This window comes from Scomber scombrus, chromosome 8 (assembly GCF_963691925.1).
Source record: "Scomber scombrus chromosome 8, fScoSco1.1, whole genome shotgun sequence".
NCBI lineage: Eukaryota > Metazoa > Chordata > Actinopteri > Scombriformes > Scombridae > Scomber > Scomber scombrus.
Genome location: NC_084977.1, coordinates 23903808 through 23922839, shown reverse-complemented (window position 1 = coordinate 23922839; position 19032 = coordinate 23903808). Strand labels below are relative to the sequence as shown.

The window sequence follows — 19032 nt, the reverse complement described above, 5'->3', positions numbered from 1 at the left end:
GCCATGTTAACAGCAAATTAAATGACTCAAACAAATGAATGTACTGCTTAATTCACTAAGAATGAACAGCCCAGAATGTAGCTTTAAGTAGCTTTTAGCCACATTTACCAAATATTTTAGTTTGCTGGTCTGACAATCTAGATAGAAAACCCCTAAATAATGGTTCATATAAGTGTCAACAGCTGCTCTCAGCCCATGAACTCAAACAAGCCACTTGTATGCAGACCATAACCTGTCACCAAATGAGTGACAGGTGAACAAAGTCAACCTTTCAGTGGGCCTAAGGCAAGTTTTTTCTCAGAAACTGACAGACCAAGCCAGAGTCATAATTTTCAGGCTCTTACTGGATTGTTGTCCTTTGCATATGATCATTATAAGGATACTTCTGCAATCACTCAGTATCAAACTTCTTAATTCTCTGAGCTCACTCAGAGACTGTGGAAAGGCAAATATGCTAAATGCAAGAGATGTTAATGACTCCACTGTCCAGAGATTTTTCAGAGGGAATGATTCAAAGTGGCTGGGCCATAAGGCAAAATGCAGTGTGGGTGTACAATGTTGTGTGATTCACAGATGAGATGTTTTTTTTTTTTTCAAAACCAGGAGATCTGTGTTTTGACCGAGCATGAACTCTCTCTTTTACTTAAAGAAGGAGATGGAAGATGATAAGGAGGAAGGCGCACTCTCACACACACACACACTCACTCACTCACTCACTCACTCACTCACTCACTCACTCACTCACTCACTCACTCACTCACTCACTCACTCACTCACTCACTCACTCACTCACTCACTCACTCACTCACTCACTCACTCACTCACTCACTCACTCACTCACTCACTCACTCACTCACTCACTCACAGTATACAGTATACAGTAGTAGTATAATAGTTCATTACACTTTATATTCCGGGGGGTTGATAGTTAAGTGTGCTAGGAAAGGCCATGAAATAAAGTAAAAAGTACAGCACATTTGTTTCAATCTGCAAAGTACTATGAGATTTTTGTGTGTATTAAGTTGACATTTTGTCCTGACTAGGAAAACCACAACTGAACATCATTGTTTAATGGACATCATGGTACAGTGACTTTAGACACAGTACTGACATGTTGTATATGGTTTGAAATGTTCGCCTGGGTAAAATCTGCACTCAATGAAAGATCAGAGCAAAGCCACCCCTTGGGGATGATGAATAGTCATGCCAAATTTCATGGTTAACTGGCTGGCGGATTGTGAAATATCTTGCTTTGTACCCAAGTACTTAATATACAGACTGACTTTTTCAAAGGCCCCCACCACTTGTGACAAAAATAAGAGAAGGTAAATGCAAAGAGCCTGAGTGTGTTTACAGAGAACACAGTACTAAACAGAGGGTGAACAAAAAATCTAGCAGCCCTTTGCAATGCATAGCAATCTGATTCAATAGTCTCTGAGAAACTTATAAATGTCAATTTTGCTATAGAAAGGTGTTCGCTGCCAGGCTGTTTCAACCTACATAAGATTGCACATGTGATATGGATAAGCAGAAGTTAAATAGATTTGTATTTGTGCAACCTTTAGCAATGAGCTTTGGTCCAAAGTTATCATCCGAACTACAATTAGAAACTTGTAACGGTGGTTTGAGTGTTATTTGCCCACCTTGATGGTTTGATGGTAAAACTGAGAGTTTATGGAGAGACTTGATACAATAAAGTCAAACACCTATTTTACAACAGTGGAATGGCCCTTCTGCTACAGACACTGTTCTTCCAACCTCCATTACATCCACTGAACCTTTCCTTTATGATCGCCAGCACAACTTTATATCAAGTTTCCGTAAAGCCGGTGTGTGTGTGTGTGTGTGTGTGTGTGTGTGTGTGTGTGTGTGTGTGTGTGTGTGTGTTTGTGTGTGTGTGTGTGTGTCAGAGATAGACGACCCATTTGTCTTGCCAATGCACTGTTAAGTATGAAGACTCTTCTCACTGCCTTTCTGACAGCCACTACACCAAGTAACCAATAAGATTACTTGCTCTGATTCTATCCATTAATCACTTGTAAACACTTTTATTTTTAAAACAATGATGGCCATTGAGCAATTAATCATCTGTAAATACCATAAATACCATACACTTCATAAATAGTGCTGATAGTAATCCTGAGTATGATTAATAAACTGCCTCTCCTCACAAAAGTCCTGTTAGAAAGATAAGCCCATTCATCAGAGTGTCAGCTCCTCATAGGTCAGCACTGCTAGTACTCTGCAAATAGAGCAAATAGACTGGGAACTTAACGCTGAGCACTTCAGAGTCTCTAGAGACACATTTCATATTGTGTAAGCCCAACTCATCGAATTTCAGTTTGTGCTGTGTCACTCTTTGTTTGTTTGGTTGTAGTGAGAATTGATTAGTCAATTAGTTGTATAATCAATTAATTTTTTACATGAATTAACTAATAAAAATAACATTGCTTGCCCTTGGATACTACATATTTCTTCTGCCTTCCCAGTAGCCAATCAGATATCTTTTGTCTACCATGTAAGGTTTGCCAGTGACAAAGACATGTGAGCAACTGATGTGTGAGTAAAAGGGAAAGAGACACAGACAGAGAAACATTCTGTACAGTAGATTGCCAGTCAGATTAGTGTGCCCAGAATGAAAGTTTCCACATGAGCAGTAAGCAGTGCTGCAAACAACACATTAACAGGCTGTGTATGTGTGTGGCCTTGTCCAGATGAGGCTTGACAAAAAAGTTGATATGTATCAGTTGCTCGGATGCAGCCTGGTCACGTCCTCCTTCCACGAGCCCCCGTGGGAGTACACAAAATGACTTTGTTTGTAGAAAAAATAGTTATGAAATTGAGTACAGGAAAAAAAGGGAAGAGGGAATGAGAGAAGGAGGAATACAACAGAAATGAGTTGTGTCAAGCCTGCGCACTCTGAAGAGACACAGAAGTGACAGGTTCAATGGGTGTGATCAGCAACAAATACTCGATCTTCTTTCCTTCTCTTGACCCTCACGTTGAGATTTTATCCTAAAAAGTTGGCCCAAATTCCTGTGGATTACATCTCCCTTACTCCCTCCCAACAATCTAATCTCAGTTCTCTCTGGTTAAAGCAGACCGCTGACTCCACTCCTCCCCTGTTCACATCCAGATTATATGTTTGGTCAGCTTTTGGTTGGCAAAGGAATGTCTTGACTGTCTATGGTTCATTAAGACAAGGGTTTATTAAAAACCTCTGACTTCTTCTTCCCACAGTCACAGTCCTCAAATAAAGAACCACTGACATCATGAAAAGGTGGAGTGCTGTTTGTCTTTGAGGAGAGGAGGAGAATTGAAAGGGAAAGTGACAGAAGGAGGAGAGGCAGAATGAGAGAGGGGATGTGGAGAAACCACAATGAACCTCAAGATCTGGAACCACTTTGAGGGAACACACCATCAATTCCTGTGTCACTCTAACGCCCAACTATCTGTTGTTAAGAAAAGAATTGTATAAGCAAGTAGATGCATACAGACTGTATCTCCCTACCTTCATGATGTATGTATAGACCTTAAGATATTATCTTTACCACAGTGAGTTTCAGAAACCCGGCTATGAACTTTGGTCAACTTTGGCTCAGTCATGTTACTCAGTTAAGCTAACACACTGTGCAATCTTTACAATGGAACTGGTCTAAATTATGAATGGTGAACAGATGTTTGATTCCCATGTTGATAGTATAAACACAACAAAGTAGGTTTGGGAGAAAAAAATAAGGATAAAAATGTTTAAATAACATAAATAGTAAAGCTTGCAGATTGTGCACTCTATGCTTTTAATGCTCTTACCATATCTTTGTGTATCAACAGGGATAACATACTTTGTGTCATAATTGAACTCCTGTCAACATGAGCCACTAGCATCGTGTACACATGTTGTGTAAGTATTGCGAAGGTACTGAAAATGAAAGACATTGTTCTTAGTGACTGTATGTTATGTAACACACACTGTTACTTCTAAGACAACAAAAAGGGGCCATTGCGGGAGAACCCTGCAACAACTGGTAAAACAAAATGGAGAATTCTTCAAGCAGTTCAATGCACACATCAACACCCAAATAACAGCACACACAGATGCATATAAGCGTGTACCATGTTGAACTGCATTGCTGTGCTCTAATGAGACAGTGTAAGGGGAATGAAACAGTCTGAGGTCAATCCTGGATTACATCCTGCTCCCCTCTTCTCCTTTTCCTCACCCTGTTATTAAAACGAATATGAAACACCCTTTGCTATTGCTGCTATTTTCTTTCAATTATAGGTTTAAAAATAAAAAGAAGGCATATATTATGAATATTTTATATGGGAATGAGATCTCAGATATGACGATGATATATTTAAGCACTTAAACGAGAAACTTGAGCACAGAGTAAGGACAAATTCAGTTAAGAAAGAGTCTCATATAAATACATACATATACAATACAGTGTAATAAACCACCTAATCATCAACAAAACAGTGTATTCAACATAATTACTGAAACTCTGGCTGTGCGAAAATTCAACACAGATTTCATTACACAAAATATAAGACCCTGGCCCACTTACACATAGATCCACTAGTTGGAGGGCTTATATACAAAGCAAAAGGCGCTAAAGAAATGTTTACATAAACACAAATGCAGCTGAAGGATACCTCCATTTTAGTTTCAAAATACTAGCAAATAAGACTATTTACAGAGAGCCATATGATTTGCCAGAGGGGGAAAAGAAAGAACAAAACAAAACCTTGTGATACCGGCCCTCAGCACAGATGGAGAAGAGCTTGTCAAATGTCCTGTATTTGTGACTTCAATGCAAATCAACCTCAAACAAAACAAAAAAATGTGACTATTTGCTTTAGTTTAAAGTGCTAGTTATGGAAAATTATGGAATGAGACGGGTAGGCATTCCTATTGCTGCATCGCCCTCTCCAACTAAAGATAGTGGTTAGCATCGTGGTAAAGTGAGGGGAGTAACTTCCTTTTCCTCCCTTTTTAATTTGGACAAATTGCGCTCTGGCCACACGGGTTTGCCTTGACTATTTGTTTTTGAAAGAATACTTGAGACTAAATATGAATCTCAACCAGTCCCTGAGGTCAACAAGGTACTGAATCTCTGAGAGAACTAAAAGTTAAAAGTTGGCAGGACTTAAAATTCTGTGGTGGTGCAAACGCTGCAAAGTTCACATCAACTTCCACTTTTATTTGCCTTTCTTCCTCCATCATGTTATTTTTTTCTGAACTGTCCAGAAAAGTACAAAAGGTTTGTAGACTATATGTTAGTTGCTGGCTATTTTGTCACTTCCTGCCAAAGCATGAGATACCAGCCTAACAAAACCAACAGTGCTGTATAAACTGATGTACAGGGAAGCCCTTTAATAAATTAAGAGCAAATGCAACATTTGTGTGTAGATGTTATCAATCTGTCCTTTTGTGTCTCTCATCTAGTACTGTTTTTGTCTGTTCTGGCCTTTATCAGTCTGTCACTCCTTCAATGCTGCCTTTGTACTAATGCATGATCAAATGAGCTGTCTGATAAAATAAACATAAAGCCTGTTATCTCAAATGGCATCACTGCGTCGCACTAAAGCACATAAAACAAACAGGCATCACTGAATTCATGCCACCCTAACATGACCCCCCTCTGTCTCTGACATGACTCATCATGACCATGGGGAGCTGGGAGGCATCAAGGCAGACTGTGTGCACTATGCTACTGATGACAGTTCAGCTTGGTTCAAACTTTTATGCTCAGCTACCCTCGACTGGGATGACTTTCAAAAACCTTTTGACATTACTTAGTCACTGGTGGCTGTACTCATCACTTCTTCTTTCAATACTTCCTGGCAGACAGAATTAATACTTCAACAAATAACCTCATAGCAGAAATTAAATTGCTTGTGTCAACTAAATTGCTTTTCTTTTTGAAGGTGCTTGAGGTCGGACTTTTTAACAACAAGAATAACAAAAAAATGATATCTGAAATCATAACTGGTTACAGGAATAGTCTGGGACTGAATGCGGGTGATCTTCTATGAGGATGTGAGCTATTATTGCTATGTCAAGCTGAAATACTGTGTTTATTTATCCAAAATTCAGGGGGAATGAAAAGTGCATTCCCCAGAACTGCTTTTAATAAAGTGTCCAGAAGAAAAGTCTCCCTCTCCATCCTCCCCTGGTGAATTTGAACAATTTGCTGAATGATACCGACATAAAAACGACAGATAAACAGAATATCAAAAATCTTTTGCAACCATCTTTCATTATAAACACAGATAGGGTAAAGTGTACAGCCAACGCTTCTTTCAGTACTCCTCAGCAGTATCTCGCAGTGGGACTACAGATGACAGGTGCTTTGTGCCATTTGGTTTAGTTTCACTGAGGTGCACTTTTCTCTCAGTTTCAGTTCTCTCTTTACCTCTAACTCCCATGTCTCCCTTCCTCCCCTTTCTCTTCTGTTCTCTGTCTCTCTCCCTGCTGATATGGTCAAAATCAATGGATCCTCTATTCTGTGGATGGTCTGATGTCTGCTAATGAAATCCTATCGGCTATGAGTCATCCATCTGATAGCTACTGGGACAAAGAGTGGCAGAAGAATCGTCTCTGCAACACACCTTTATGAGCACATTAATTCATGCAAACGTAAACACTGTTTACCCCCTCCCCCCCACATACATTTTACGATGTAAAAATGTATGTATAATGGTCATACCATCCAAAAACTAGCAGCTCTAGTTTTGTAGCAATACTAGAAATGTCCATTTTTATAAATTAAATATTTACCGGTGCACCACTTGTTGGACTTAGACTATCTTCAAAAATATATATTTGGTTTAAGTACAGCAAAATCATTTTCATTAAGTTTAAGTGATGGTTTTGGTAAAATGAAAACAACAACAAAAGAAATAAGAAAGACAAAATGGTAACAAATAGCATTTATGTTTGCATAAATAAATATGTTTATTTCCTTAAAATCTCTTAATCCCTTATTTCATTTTTTATTTTTATTAATATGAACACATAACACAACCTATTTAATATTAAGCCCATTCACAGTCTGTTTATAAATGGCATGTGACCAGGCTATTAGAGATAATGATATTTTAGCTGATACAAGTTTATTGCAAATATACAAGCTATCAAGCAACTATATTTGCATATGTCAGCTGGTTTGAGTTAATTAAAAAAATGGTGTCACCAACACCCTATACAGTATATTGTTATTGGATTAAAGCTCCAAAATATTGACATAAGTATATGCCGCAAAAACCCAGTATTGGTTGGGTTATACGAGATGTGTCCGAGCGGGACACTTGACTTGACTAGCAACTGATATAGTTGAAAAAATCTCTACTCTACTCTATAGAGGACAAACTGCGAAATGGCATTATTGTCTCTAAACAAACTCAAACATATCTTTGACATTTATGAAATTCAGTTTCTTGTTACTTATAAGCCAAAATCTGTGATAAGCAATATTGGATGACATATCGGCTCGACCAATTTATAGGTTTGACTCTAATGGACAAAATATCCTATAAATAACTTTACAGTTATTAAATATACTATTTTATAAAGGTAGAGGACCATTGATTTTCTAATGTTGTCGTAAGGGCCATTAAAAAGCGATTTATCTTCCTCTTTTGCTATGGGCTATGCCCCACATATACAAAAAACACAAAGCGTCACTCTAACTCAAACAGAAACTTTCCACGCAAACAGTACATGCCTGAAAACACGCACAGCTGGCCAGACACTTCCACCCATGCTGTGTTACTGTTTTAATCACATCCTCAAAACACTCAGTTCATCCCTCTTTCATGAATCTCTCTCTCTCTCTCTCTCTCTCTCTCTCTCTCTCTCTCTCTCTCTCTCTCTCTCTCTCTCTCTCTCTCTCTCTCTCTCTCTCTCTCTCTCTCTCTCTCTCTCTCTCTCTCTCTCTCTCTCTCTCTCTCTCTCTCTCTCTCTCTCTCTCTCTCTCTCTCTCTCTCTCTCTCTACCAGTATCAATCTAAACGCTGCTAATCTCTTCCTGTAGCTGTGTTTCTGCGTCGCTGTGCTAGTGCATCTTCCACTGATTGAAACGGACATCTGTTTGCACTGGTCTGGCTAGTAGCCATAACAGTACAAATACACACAGAGAGCTCGCCTCAGACACATCCACAGATATTGGCAGAGAGGGGATTTTTCACACATACACGGATGAATAAATACTATGCCAGTTCTTCCTATTAAACATCATGACATAGTGTTGAAAGAACATGTCTATAAAATGGAGGGAGGAAGGAAGGAAGAGTCATGAAAACTAAAACCTAAAAGGAAACATCAAAAACAGATGTCAGCAGTCTATCTTGTATGTCAGGGCTGCTACAATTTTCTTAATCGCACAGATAGTTAGAAAGACAGATGATAATGTGAGGTCACGATATCAGTGATAAAACACAGATTTTCATGCAAGTTCCCGGAATACATGCCTAAATTGGAATTCAATGCACACAATAAGTTATAGTTTGACGTGATTCCCAATTTCTCAAGTGGGAAAGATACATCTTGTATTTTTTTGTATTTCTTTTATTCCCCCTGGCACTATTGCTACATATGTGACCCTTTGGGAAACCAAAGGAAATCACTAATTGAAGTAGATGACGCAAGCTGAAGATAAGTGGTACCCAAAAAAAACACAAAACTTGTGTCATCAGTGCATCAACAAGCACCACAATCACAGGCACTGATATTTATCTCACAAATGGAAAAAAGGGCCAAACAAATCCATTTAGCTGCAATGATTTGATGTTAATTTATTAATTAAGTGGCATCGAAGGAGATTGTGCCAAGCACTAACAGTCAGCTTGGGAGCTACATACATTATACATAGAGATGCATTAATATTCTATTGTCAAATAAACCCAACTTCCCTGAGGGTTTCCCTGCCACCATGTCTATTCACTTCTTCTTCGATAATATAAAACATTTTTAAAAAGACATCGAGATTTTCACATTTGCAGAACAACAGGAAATAAAAGATACTTGGGTGGGAAGAAATTAGTGAAAAATCTTTCCAGATAAAAAATGCTTCTCAGAAGGAGAGGGGATGATATTAGGCAGAGCATGTGGGAACAGCAGAGGTACAGTGAAGACAAAGATGCCACTAAAGTCAGGGACACCAAAATCATTATCAATCTGGGGCAATAAATGATGGTAAATGAGATGATGCAGGGGCCTGGGTGGACCCACTGCTGTAAACAACAGCACAAGACAACTCACATTAGTAAACCTTCTAAGACTGTGTTGTTTTTTTTCTCTTTGCACATGCAGGAGTGGAAATAGAAATAAATATGTAACTGAAGCATTTGACATTTTGAACTGAGGTGCGAATCCAGATATAGAACGGTGCTGTAGTTATAACAGAATAAAAGAAATGATAGCAAAATTGATGATTCTCACTGCCACCACACAAGCTGGTGCAATTTTAAAAAAGCAGCTGATGAACAAGGAAGTGAAACAACAAAATACAGGCCTTTCATGATCACAGTGTCCTCGCCCCCCCCTTCCTCTGTGACTATTTGTCTTGCCCTCTCCCTCAGGGGCTCTGACACACATTGCTGCTCTCCATGTATCTCTTCCACTCTCACGCTATCCTACTCAGACATTTTAACTCACTTCATCTCCTTTTTCCATTTCCACCTCTCCTCATTTTGTTATCTGCTTCTTCTTGGCAAAGGTTTTATAGTATACCCTACTCTCTCCCTTTCTATTTCTTTTGCTTATGTCAGGTTGTTTATCTGTGTCTCCTTCATTGTCTGCCTCTCCTCTAATTGGGCACTGTGAATTGCTCTCCTTGCTATGGCACTCTATAAAAGACAGTATTATGCAAGGACAGAGAGAGAGAGATACAGGGAGACAGTGTAATCCAGGGTGTTAGGCTAGCACAGGACCTAGGCCCTGACATTAACATATCCCTGCAATGTGTGTTTTTACAGTATAGTATGAACAGACACAAAGATGGAGAGTCAGTAAAAAAGACACGATAAAACAATGTCTCCCTAAGATTTGTATTACTTCTCACATTAACACAACAGCATGAAGGTCATCAATGGGGCATTTAAATATATTTAATTAGATTTTGCCTGATTTCCTCTTGTTAATGGATCAACATAGATCAACCCTGACACAAAGGTACCCAGGGCACTATCACAGTGATGACATTAGCAACAGCCACAACACTCGACTGTTTTCTTATGATAAAACTATAGCCACTGATTAAATTGGACCACACATCTTTGACAGAAAATCACCTACTGTTTTGACAGCAGGCTCCTCTAATCTATGTGTGGACACTGTCAGGCTGCAAACAGCATCCCTAGACTGTTGGTTAACACTATGTGTGGGCTAACACAATGTGTTGGTTAACACTATGTGCTAATTCCTGCTCATGCTATGTGTAACATTTCAATATGAATAAAATCAGTACGCCACTGATGGGGAGATAAGAAGCAATTATTGCATGGAAAATGATTCTTATTATCATTAGGCAAGAAAAATTACCTGCTAAATTATGTACAGTGTGCAGGTTTAATGTTCATTTTTTAACTAGTTCATATCATCAAACACTGAATAATGATCCTGTCCAATGCAAAAAATACCTCAAAAAGTTGCGTTTATCATCGCATGTAAACATTTTTGAAAGAGACATTTCTCAGAGTGTATCTGATGTGTCTTTCAGAGGAAACAGTTTGATTACACTGGAGAAGAAACCCCTCTTCCCCCAGCTGCCACTGGATTACACAAACATGTCTGTTTATCTGGCTCTGAATCTTAGGCATCATTGCATAAGTGTTTGAGTGTGAGTGGGCGTGTCTGCATAGAGAACAAGATGGAATTTGGGAGGGTTGTTGTGAGGCTGCTCTGCTGCTGTGCCTATGAATGAATGAATGAATGGAAGAAAACGGTGTTAGGAAGAGTGCAAACAAGAACAGGCCAATTCATTTTGACTGCTTTTCCCTTTGCCTCCTCCTCTTCTCAATCTCTGTCCCTGCGTGTCTTTGTTATGGGAGAGTTAATTTGGGTCTCTGTCAAACTTATTGTCAAGAACAATCACAATGGACCCATTCTACTGTGACACATCTAACAATGAGCTTTCCTCTGTCTGCCACACTCTGTGAAGAAGACACACACACAAACAAGCACATTGATGATTTAGCAGACATCCACATCCACGAGTTCTTCATACCGGCATTGTCTAATGTCCTGTTAGCATCCATGCACCGTTGTGTTATTAATAGCAAGTGAGTCAGACTTGTCACTTCTTTAAGATTTCACACTGACGTCAGACGTAGCCTTGTCTATTGGCGCCATTACCACAAAATGTCTTCCATGAAAAATGATCAGTAGATTTTTGGGTCTGTGTAAGGCTGGGTTTATTCAAGACTCTTGACCACAGCACTAAGAATCAGTGGCACCAGTTGTTAAGTTTATTCAACATGATGGACAGCAGGGAGATACAATTATGCATTCTGCATTTCACATTCACAGAAGGTATGCTGCTCTGTTTCATACCATTATAAAATCTCTCCCAGGCTACTGAGGGCTCCGATGTTTCCGATGCATCAGCCCGCATGAGTAATTATGCATTTGACCAATGACACAACATTGAATTACTCATTTGGGTGTGCGGCAGGGACAATTCAGCAATCGTTGCACAAACGGCTACAAGAAGAAACATATAACATCAACAATTCCACAACAACTGAATAGGCCTTATGTAACCTCCATCCTTTTTTGTGCTAACTCAAACACAACAAATACCTATTTATACAGAAATCAATGAAAAATTGCACTTGGAAGCCTCTGTCTCGCTCATTACAAAAAGTCCATCTGAGCGAGAGTTGGAGCGTATTTGCTATGCAGTTAAATGGAGCAAAGTTGACTGCAGAAATGCTGACTATTTGACATCACTGATTGTCTTCCATGGCTTCTTGAAGTGATCACAATAAAGTTTTTTTTAATTTTTTTTTATTTGTAATGGTAACATTTGGTAATGACACTGGGTTTGTGTCTGTTAGATTAGAACAGTTGCGTGTTTGTAATTATTGTATGATACGGTTGATGTAAGCTAATGCTGTCGACGTTTAAGGAAGTTTGTGTGGCAGAAACAAAAAACTAATTCTCCTAATGCAACTTGGGGCTTTAAAAGAGAAAAATTGGAATATATGACTGTGACTGCCAACTCCATTTTTTGCTCATGCCAGCAGGCCTCAAAAGAAAATCCAATAATGTATGTACTTCATGCATGACGCTGCTTGCACATGAATAGCTGGCTATCCTCAAACCAATGTATTTCAGTGTTAATTAGATATGTATTATCAATAGAATTATGATCCTGTTAAGACAAAGCTCATAATAGTGATGGGTTGCAGCCCAAGGGCTGGCACTAGATGCATAGAAAACAGACAACAGGTCTCTCTGTTTCTTTCCTTACAACAACTGAAAGAGATGTTATTTTATGCTGTAATGCTTTTGACAAGCTGAGTCAGTGGACATGACCCTCCTTACTGGTATGCATGACATGAGCTGAAACAAAGACAGGGAATTCAGAGCTTAATTTGTTCTTAATTGATTCTTGGCACAACCAGTATAATCATACTGATTATGTGCAATTTGACAACCCCCAACTCAACTACAATGACACAAAAGCAAGGAATTATGACATTATGGTTTAAAATAAAGTGAGGTAATAGACCATGAAAGCAATGAGGTGGAGTCCACCATATGGCCTAACGTCCTCTCTGACCTCTGCTCCACAGCATTCCAGTTAAGGATTTATCCAAGTTTCAGCCCGGCAAGCTCTAAGTACTCTGCCTCCCTGTGACAGTCTGATTCCTACTCCTAGTAACTAGGATTAACAAGACTACACCTCTGAAGACCTGCTAGTGGCCATGAGAGACTCTATATTCATTACACCCCACAACATTGTTGCATGGAATCAACAAAAAACTAACTATATATACTGAAGACATACTAACAACAACATACTAATTTCGAGACTATTTTCATAGACTAAAAGTCTTATCTATGCTGTGACCATAATGTTAACCTTCTCCTGATTGCTGTGCTACAGGAAATGCTGTGGGGTCATTAAAACAACAATCTACTAATATGATTGTGAGATGTTTTTTGCACAAAGTTTACATTTTGGGCCATGAGTGGAAATAGAGGAAGTGCCTAATATGTGAAATGTTTAGGCTCTAGGGAGCATGAGAACATGTCATGGAAGTCTGTCTATTAGATGCTGTGTACAAGGGGATGTTTCGATGTGTTGGTAGTGCAAGAGGAAAAGTCAGAGGGTCACTATGTGCATTAGGATTCATCCTCTGGAGATCAGGAATATCCACAATTAACTGCAGAGTCTATCCATTGGTTTTCAAGTGATAAACCACTGTTACACAGTTAGAAGTTAAGTTTAATAGAATACTTGAATTTCTGTCTTAATATCTCCACCACCTGTTTTAGCTCCTACCCTGACAGTCCAATGGGATCACAAAACCCACGCTATACTGGCACAATTACCTTAAGGATAGCCGTGTAAACTTCCAGTGAAATATTCACCACACAAGTTCAGGCTCTAGTGATTACAGGAAAGCACATAAGAACTTATTAGTAGAACTTTATAATGACAAACGGTTACTATTAAATGCCTGGCAATCAAATACACATACTTAGCATCACAAACACAGATCCAAAGATATTAATTCAGAAAATTATCATGGTAAACACTATTATATTGATGTAAAATATAGGTGGAGGGTGTCTTTTAAGGAATAAACAGCTCATAGAAATGTTGTAGTATGATTTTTTTGGCTTTGCTGAAAGTAATTTACATTATTTCAAGTGTTTTCATGCTGATTGCCATTTAGAGGTTACAGTTTACCAAATGTTTTATTTAGCACAACATCCCTGTCTATATATGCTAACTACATTGTGTCTGAAGGGAAGGGGTTGTCATCTCTGACACTAGCACAAACAAATCAATATCAAATTCATGCTTCTGTCCTTTTTGAACTAAAATTGAGTTATCTCCCAATGTCTGCTACCTCATCTGATACTGAGGGACAACCATGCTGGCCATTGCATGGGACTTTAAAAAGCAGAGCTAACAAGGATTAGCTTCCAATTTTAACACCTGACTGTAATCCTGCACTCACACAGTCCATGCTAAGCCTGTGCTAGCCATGTAAAGGGAAGGGACACTGTTTGCAGACTGTTTTTTTCCCCTTGCAACTGTTACCTAATAGCCTGGCACCTGGCTCGTGACAAATGTAGTCAATGACAGGACAGCACACTTGTAGGCGAAGCAGGGAGGGAGTGTGTAATCCAACTGTTTCTATCAGTGTAGTAGTCGTGTTTTTCTGATTTGATTTGATTTTTTCAGGAAACAATAATGTACATGACACTGAATCAAGGATTTGTATACATCTATGCAATGCAACATGGAAGGCAGACAACATAAGGTCTTTGAAAAGAGCTTTTTAGACCAAATAGTATCCCATCTTGCTGATCAACACTATGCAAGAGCTATGCTTTACCTCCAATGAAATTACCAGTTAATAAACACCAAATACTAAAGGGGGAAAACAGAATGAGTTGTTTTTTTTATGGCAAGGTTGATCATTAACTATTGGCTATTGTGTTCTGTTCTCTTCATTCTTCTCTAATCATGCACAGAGATCCTAGATTTATTATTATCAATCACATATCTAGACCTATGCAGTGAGCATGAGCTTATTAGGCATCACTGTTCAAAAGGTAGCTGTGTGCTGCAAACATAGCTCCATCCATACTCCAAGGGCAGAAAAGGTGTAGCCTTCTATATAATGATCATCATTTGAATTATAAGCTACTCAGTAGTTTGTATACTCAGATGTATGTGGCATGACAATGAAGAAACTAGTGTGATTGTCATCATTACAACACGCTCCAGAAGGAAAAATAAAACACTATTTGTGCTCCTCTAAATACTGTATTTAGATTTGGCTTCACTCCTAGTAAGAAGTCCCTGTTTGGATGTACTGTATGGCATGTGGCAGCGATCCATTTAGTTTTTTTACTTTATTTGGGGACTGTACAATGGTCCGAATTATCATTATTCCGAAACCCCAATAGATGTCCCACTGGACTGTTATCAGCTGGTTATCCCAAAAATGAATGCCCATTGCACCGATGGCCCATTGCTCCTTTGGAATAGTGGGATGTTGACCTAATGGGCCTTCGGTCCAATGGAAAGTATTTCAAACTATTGGGTTTTGGAATAATTGGCTGTCAGACCAATGCTATGGCACCCTTTATTTTTATATGTGTTAATGTCCAGTTCACTGCTCTGCTATTCTAACCTGTCTGCAAACCACATTTCCCCTGTGGCACAGTGATGTTTGATTTACTGAATGAATCTACTTTCATGAAATTTCATAGCTTAACTGCAACTTCAAAATGTATAAATGTTGGCTAAGCAAACATAACAACATCCTCCATGGCATCTTAAAAGAAGCAACACACTTCCAGCAAATGCAAATTAATGGAAACTGCTGTCACTAAAATTTACTGTCCAAATCATTATGTATGTAACACTCTTTATTCCTGAATGAAATGACCTGGCCACTGGTACAATGAAGCAAGCTTGTGAGAAGGCAAAGAGAGCCTACAGCACATGAGCAAAGGGCAATAACATTGTTCCTGCCTAAACACAGATAGACAGACACAACCACAGACACACAAAAACAGAGAGATTCTTCCCAAGCAGCAGACACACCGCGATGGAGTCACTCAATGCATCAGAATAAACAGGCTTGAAGAACACAATCATCTTTCTTTTTGGAACACAGACAAAAAATAATCATCTTGAGGAAATATACTTATGTGCAGATGGCTAATACTGCTTGTTTGATTCTATGTACTATGCCTCAAAATGTTGCCCATGCATCATGGACAGAAAGCTTACATAATTCAAGGTTGACTCAGTGAAGAGCAACATTTCTAGGTTGTTCCGGTCAAATATGACCCTGACATGTTAAATATAGTATGCCTAAACAATAATAAAGATGATAAATAGAAGATATCATATGAAACGGATGAAGAGTTTCGTGTGTCAGCTGCAGAGCTGTAGGGATTCATTCCTACATCACTAGCCTTCCCCCTGATGATGCCATCAATTAAAAGGGACATGAAACTCAAACACACTATGCTCAACCTAACATGATGGATCAGTCCAACCATGGGTGGGCACGGATGCACACATGCACCCACCCAAATAAATATGCAATTCACATGTGAACGATTGGTAAAATAGCAATATGAGCAGATACACAGCAGAGTCATACGGCACTATGCATTTATGTGTGTGTGTGTGTGTGTGTGTGTGAATGTGTTTCAGAGTACGCCATACAAAGAGAATTTATACAAGTGAGCCAGCTGGGCACATAAGCCCTCCTGCACAATAAATCCAAATAATCCTTTACGATGGGAAGTGGGAAAAAGGGGGGTGGGGGGGACACACCAACATATACACACAGACACAAACTCACAAAAGGTATACATGGTTCAATTAGCCTCGCCATTGTGCATCTGTGGTAGACATTCAGTGTCTGTGCCCGTTTCCCAAGAATAACATGCAAGTCACCGGAATGTATGCACTCAAAATAGCAGGCCAGCTTATGACATTTGAACCTCCCAAACACACACACGCTTCACAGCGGATGAAGCAGTGTAGGACAAGGACATAAAGGGGGATTACCCTGAATTACAACAGAAAGGGGTACAGCATATTAAACAAAAATGTCATCGTACCTTCCATCATGGTTGCAGATTTGCATTCCTCTATCTCCAAGGATCCTGAAATGAAAGCAGGAGGTGTGGGGGGGAGAAGAGAAGAAGCCCCCGGTTACCAGAAAGATACAGTAGAATTGATGGGCAGCAGAGCAGCCGTGTGCGTGTGGCTAACGCCCTGGCTAACTGTGAGCCTCCGACACCCCCAGACGTCGCCTGTCAACTAGCCAAAGAGGGAGAGAGATACAGAGAGAGATAGAAAGAGAGAGAGAGAGAGAGAGAGAGAGAGAGGGAGAGAGAGAAGAGAGAGGAGGGGTAGGGGCCTGGCTGGGCTAGCTGCCGATCAGAGCTGGGGCTTAAGCCATGGATGCTTCTACTGCTGCTCCTGCTCCTGCTCCTGCTGCTGCTACTGCGGCTCTAACATACACATTCAGCCGAGGATGCTGAGAGGTGGGGGAAAAGCTAACTGGAGGAAAATAAATAAATAAATAAATGAGGCAGGGTAGAGAGAGGGAGAGAGGCAGAGAGACTGAGAGGGTGGGAGGGAGTTTGTGTGTGTGTATGTGTGTGTGCATGTGTGTTTGGCAGGGGGTGGGGGGGTGGTAGTGTGGAGAAGGGGGCGGAGGCAGTTTGCTGAGGTCATAGATGGGCTCAGCCAATCCCTGCAGCTGTTTGTCGAGTCACATGGCTTACAGCTTGAATCTCCTGACACCATAGCCCAAGAGAACACTACATTAGTAACCTCTCTTGCTTAACAAATAATGGTTCGCATACACTAAATACACACACACACACACACACACACACACACACACATTTAGACATACAAATATAGGCACAGACAAAGCCGACAGACATGCACAAGTACATACACAGGACACATAACTGCACAAAATACACGTGCACACACACAAACATGCACCCCTCCCCTTCACCCTACCTTATGTCAGTGCAGTGTGCCGAGCCTGCCCAGTGGTGAATGACAATTATTTGTTCACGGAGAGAATAACGTGCAGGTGTGAGCCAAGTGACAACCCATGTTTAGCACAGACACAGACTCTATTACAACTGCACAAAATGTGTGCCTTCTCACGCAGTGACTATTCCTGTAGTAGCTGCTCGTGTGTGCCTGCCTCTGGATCCCGCCCTCTTTAGAATAACAGTGTGGTTTCACTCTGCCCTTTCTTTCTCTCCTCCTCTCGCCGTTCCCTCCCACCTTCCCCTCACTGTGCCGACCTGTGTTTCACTGTGCTGTCTATCTCTATCTCTGCCTCAGTGCTTTCCCACTGCACTGGGGACGAGGATCAATCGCTGTGACGTCATGGCAACGCAGGCTACAAATGCAACCCACAAGCGGGAAGGGCTGATGACAGACTGGCCCCAGGAGAGGGGTACGTGCTTGTGTGTGTGTACTGATTCATTTTCTATGAGAAGGTGGAGAGAAAAAGAGGGGGGGTGGGGTATGTGTACATACCAAAGAGCAGATGAGACTTACAATTAGGCAAATCTGGAAAACAACAACAAGAAAAGAAACAGTAAAGTGACATTTGGCCAAGAACCAGTAATGAATATTTCTACTCTATCATTGTACTAATCATTAGCTGTAGTAATTGCAGTGTCCTGTTTTGTGTATCTGTAATATTATGTAATTACTAGTATGTATTTTATCTGGAAAGCAATAAGGTACATATGACAACAAAGAAAATACGACTGTAAGAAAAATTAACATAAAAATGTAAAAAGCAAAATGGGTAAAAATGTAATTAATAAAAGGAAACCAACAAACAGAATGATGACAATGATGACTAGTGGTGCACAGTTTGTCCATACACTACTTAAGTAAATGCTATCAATCACAGACCTGTGTTTGCTAAGGAATCCTCACTGGCTTTTTAGAGGGTCCATGAAAGAACCCCACAATTACTGAATGTCCTTGGGGTCTCCCTGCACTGGAAATCTAACATTGAACACAGAAATAAGACACACACAGAATAAATTGATACTATAGTCCTTTGAACCACAGGCTGAGAGTCATTTTTCCTGTCGTGTTTCTGAATATTACTCAGTGAGTCTGATTAAAATTGGCAAGCAATCTGTAAGAAAACTTTCTGAGTGAACTGAACATAAGTACTGTTTCATAATGATGTTTAAAAACAATTTAGAGTGCATTTCTTCAGATTCATTTCTTCCCTATCCAGATTGTGCATGACTGATAGA

General features: G+C 39.8%; 2 protein-coding genes across 10 annotated transcripts in view; one reads left to right on the top strand and one right to left on the bottom strand.

The window, feature by feature from the left end:
* sgip1a (SH3GL interacting endocytic adaptor 1a) overlaps window positions 1-18056 on the bottom strand; it is a 59694-nt gene extending 41638 nt beyond the window's left edge. For 8 of the 9 annotated variants that reach the window (XR_009925447.1, XM_062424927.1, XM_062424934.1 and 5 more), the window contains exons 1-2: window positions 17756-18056; window positions 16837-16881 (exon numbers count right to left, since the gene is read on the bottom strand). Coding sequence is in view for 8 of the 9 variants with exons in the window: in XM_062424927.1 (XP_062280911.1) it covers window positions 16837-16846 (10 nt within the window). In the remaining variant the exon portion in view is untranslated. Of the gene's footprint in view, window positions 1-16836; window positions 17572-17755 lie in introns of those variants that run through there. The other variant, XM_062424928.1, reaches the window with a different exon arrangement.
* The window catches only part of ak4 (adenylate kinase 4), a 439278-nt gene that overhangs the window by 225722 nt on the left and 194524 nt on the right, over window positions 1-19032 (top strand). The gene's annotated exons all lie outside the window — the stretch shown is intronic.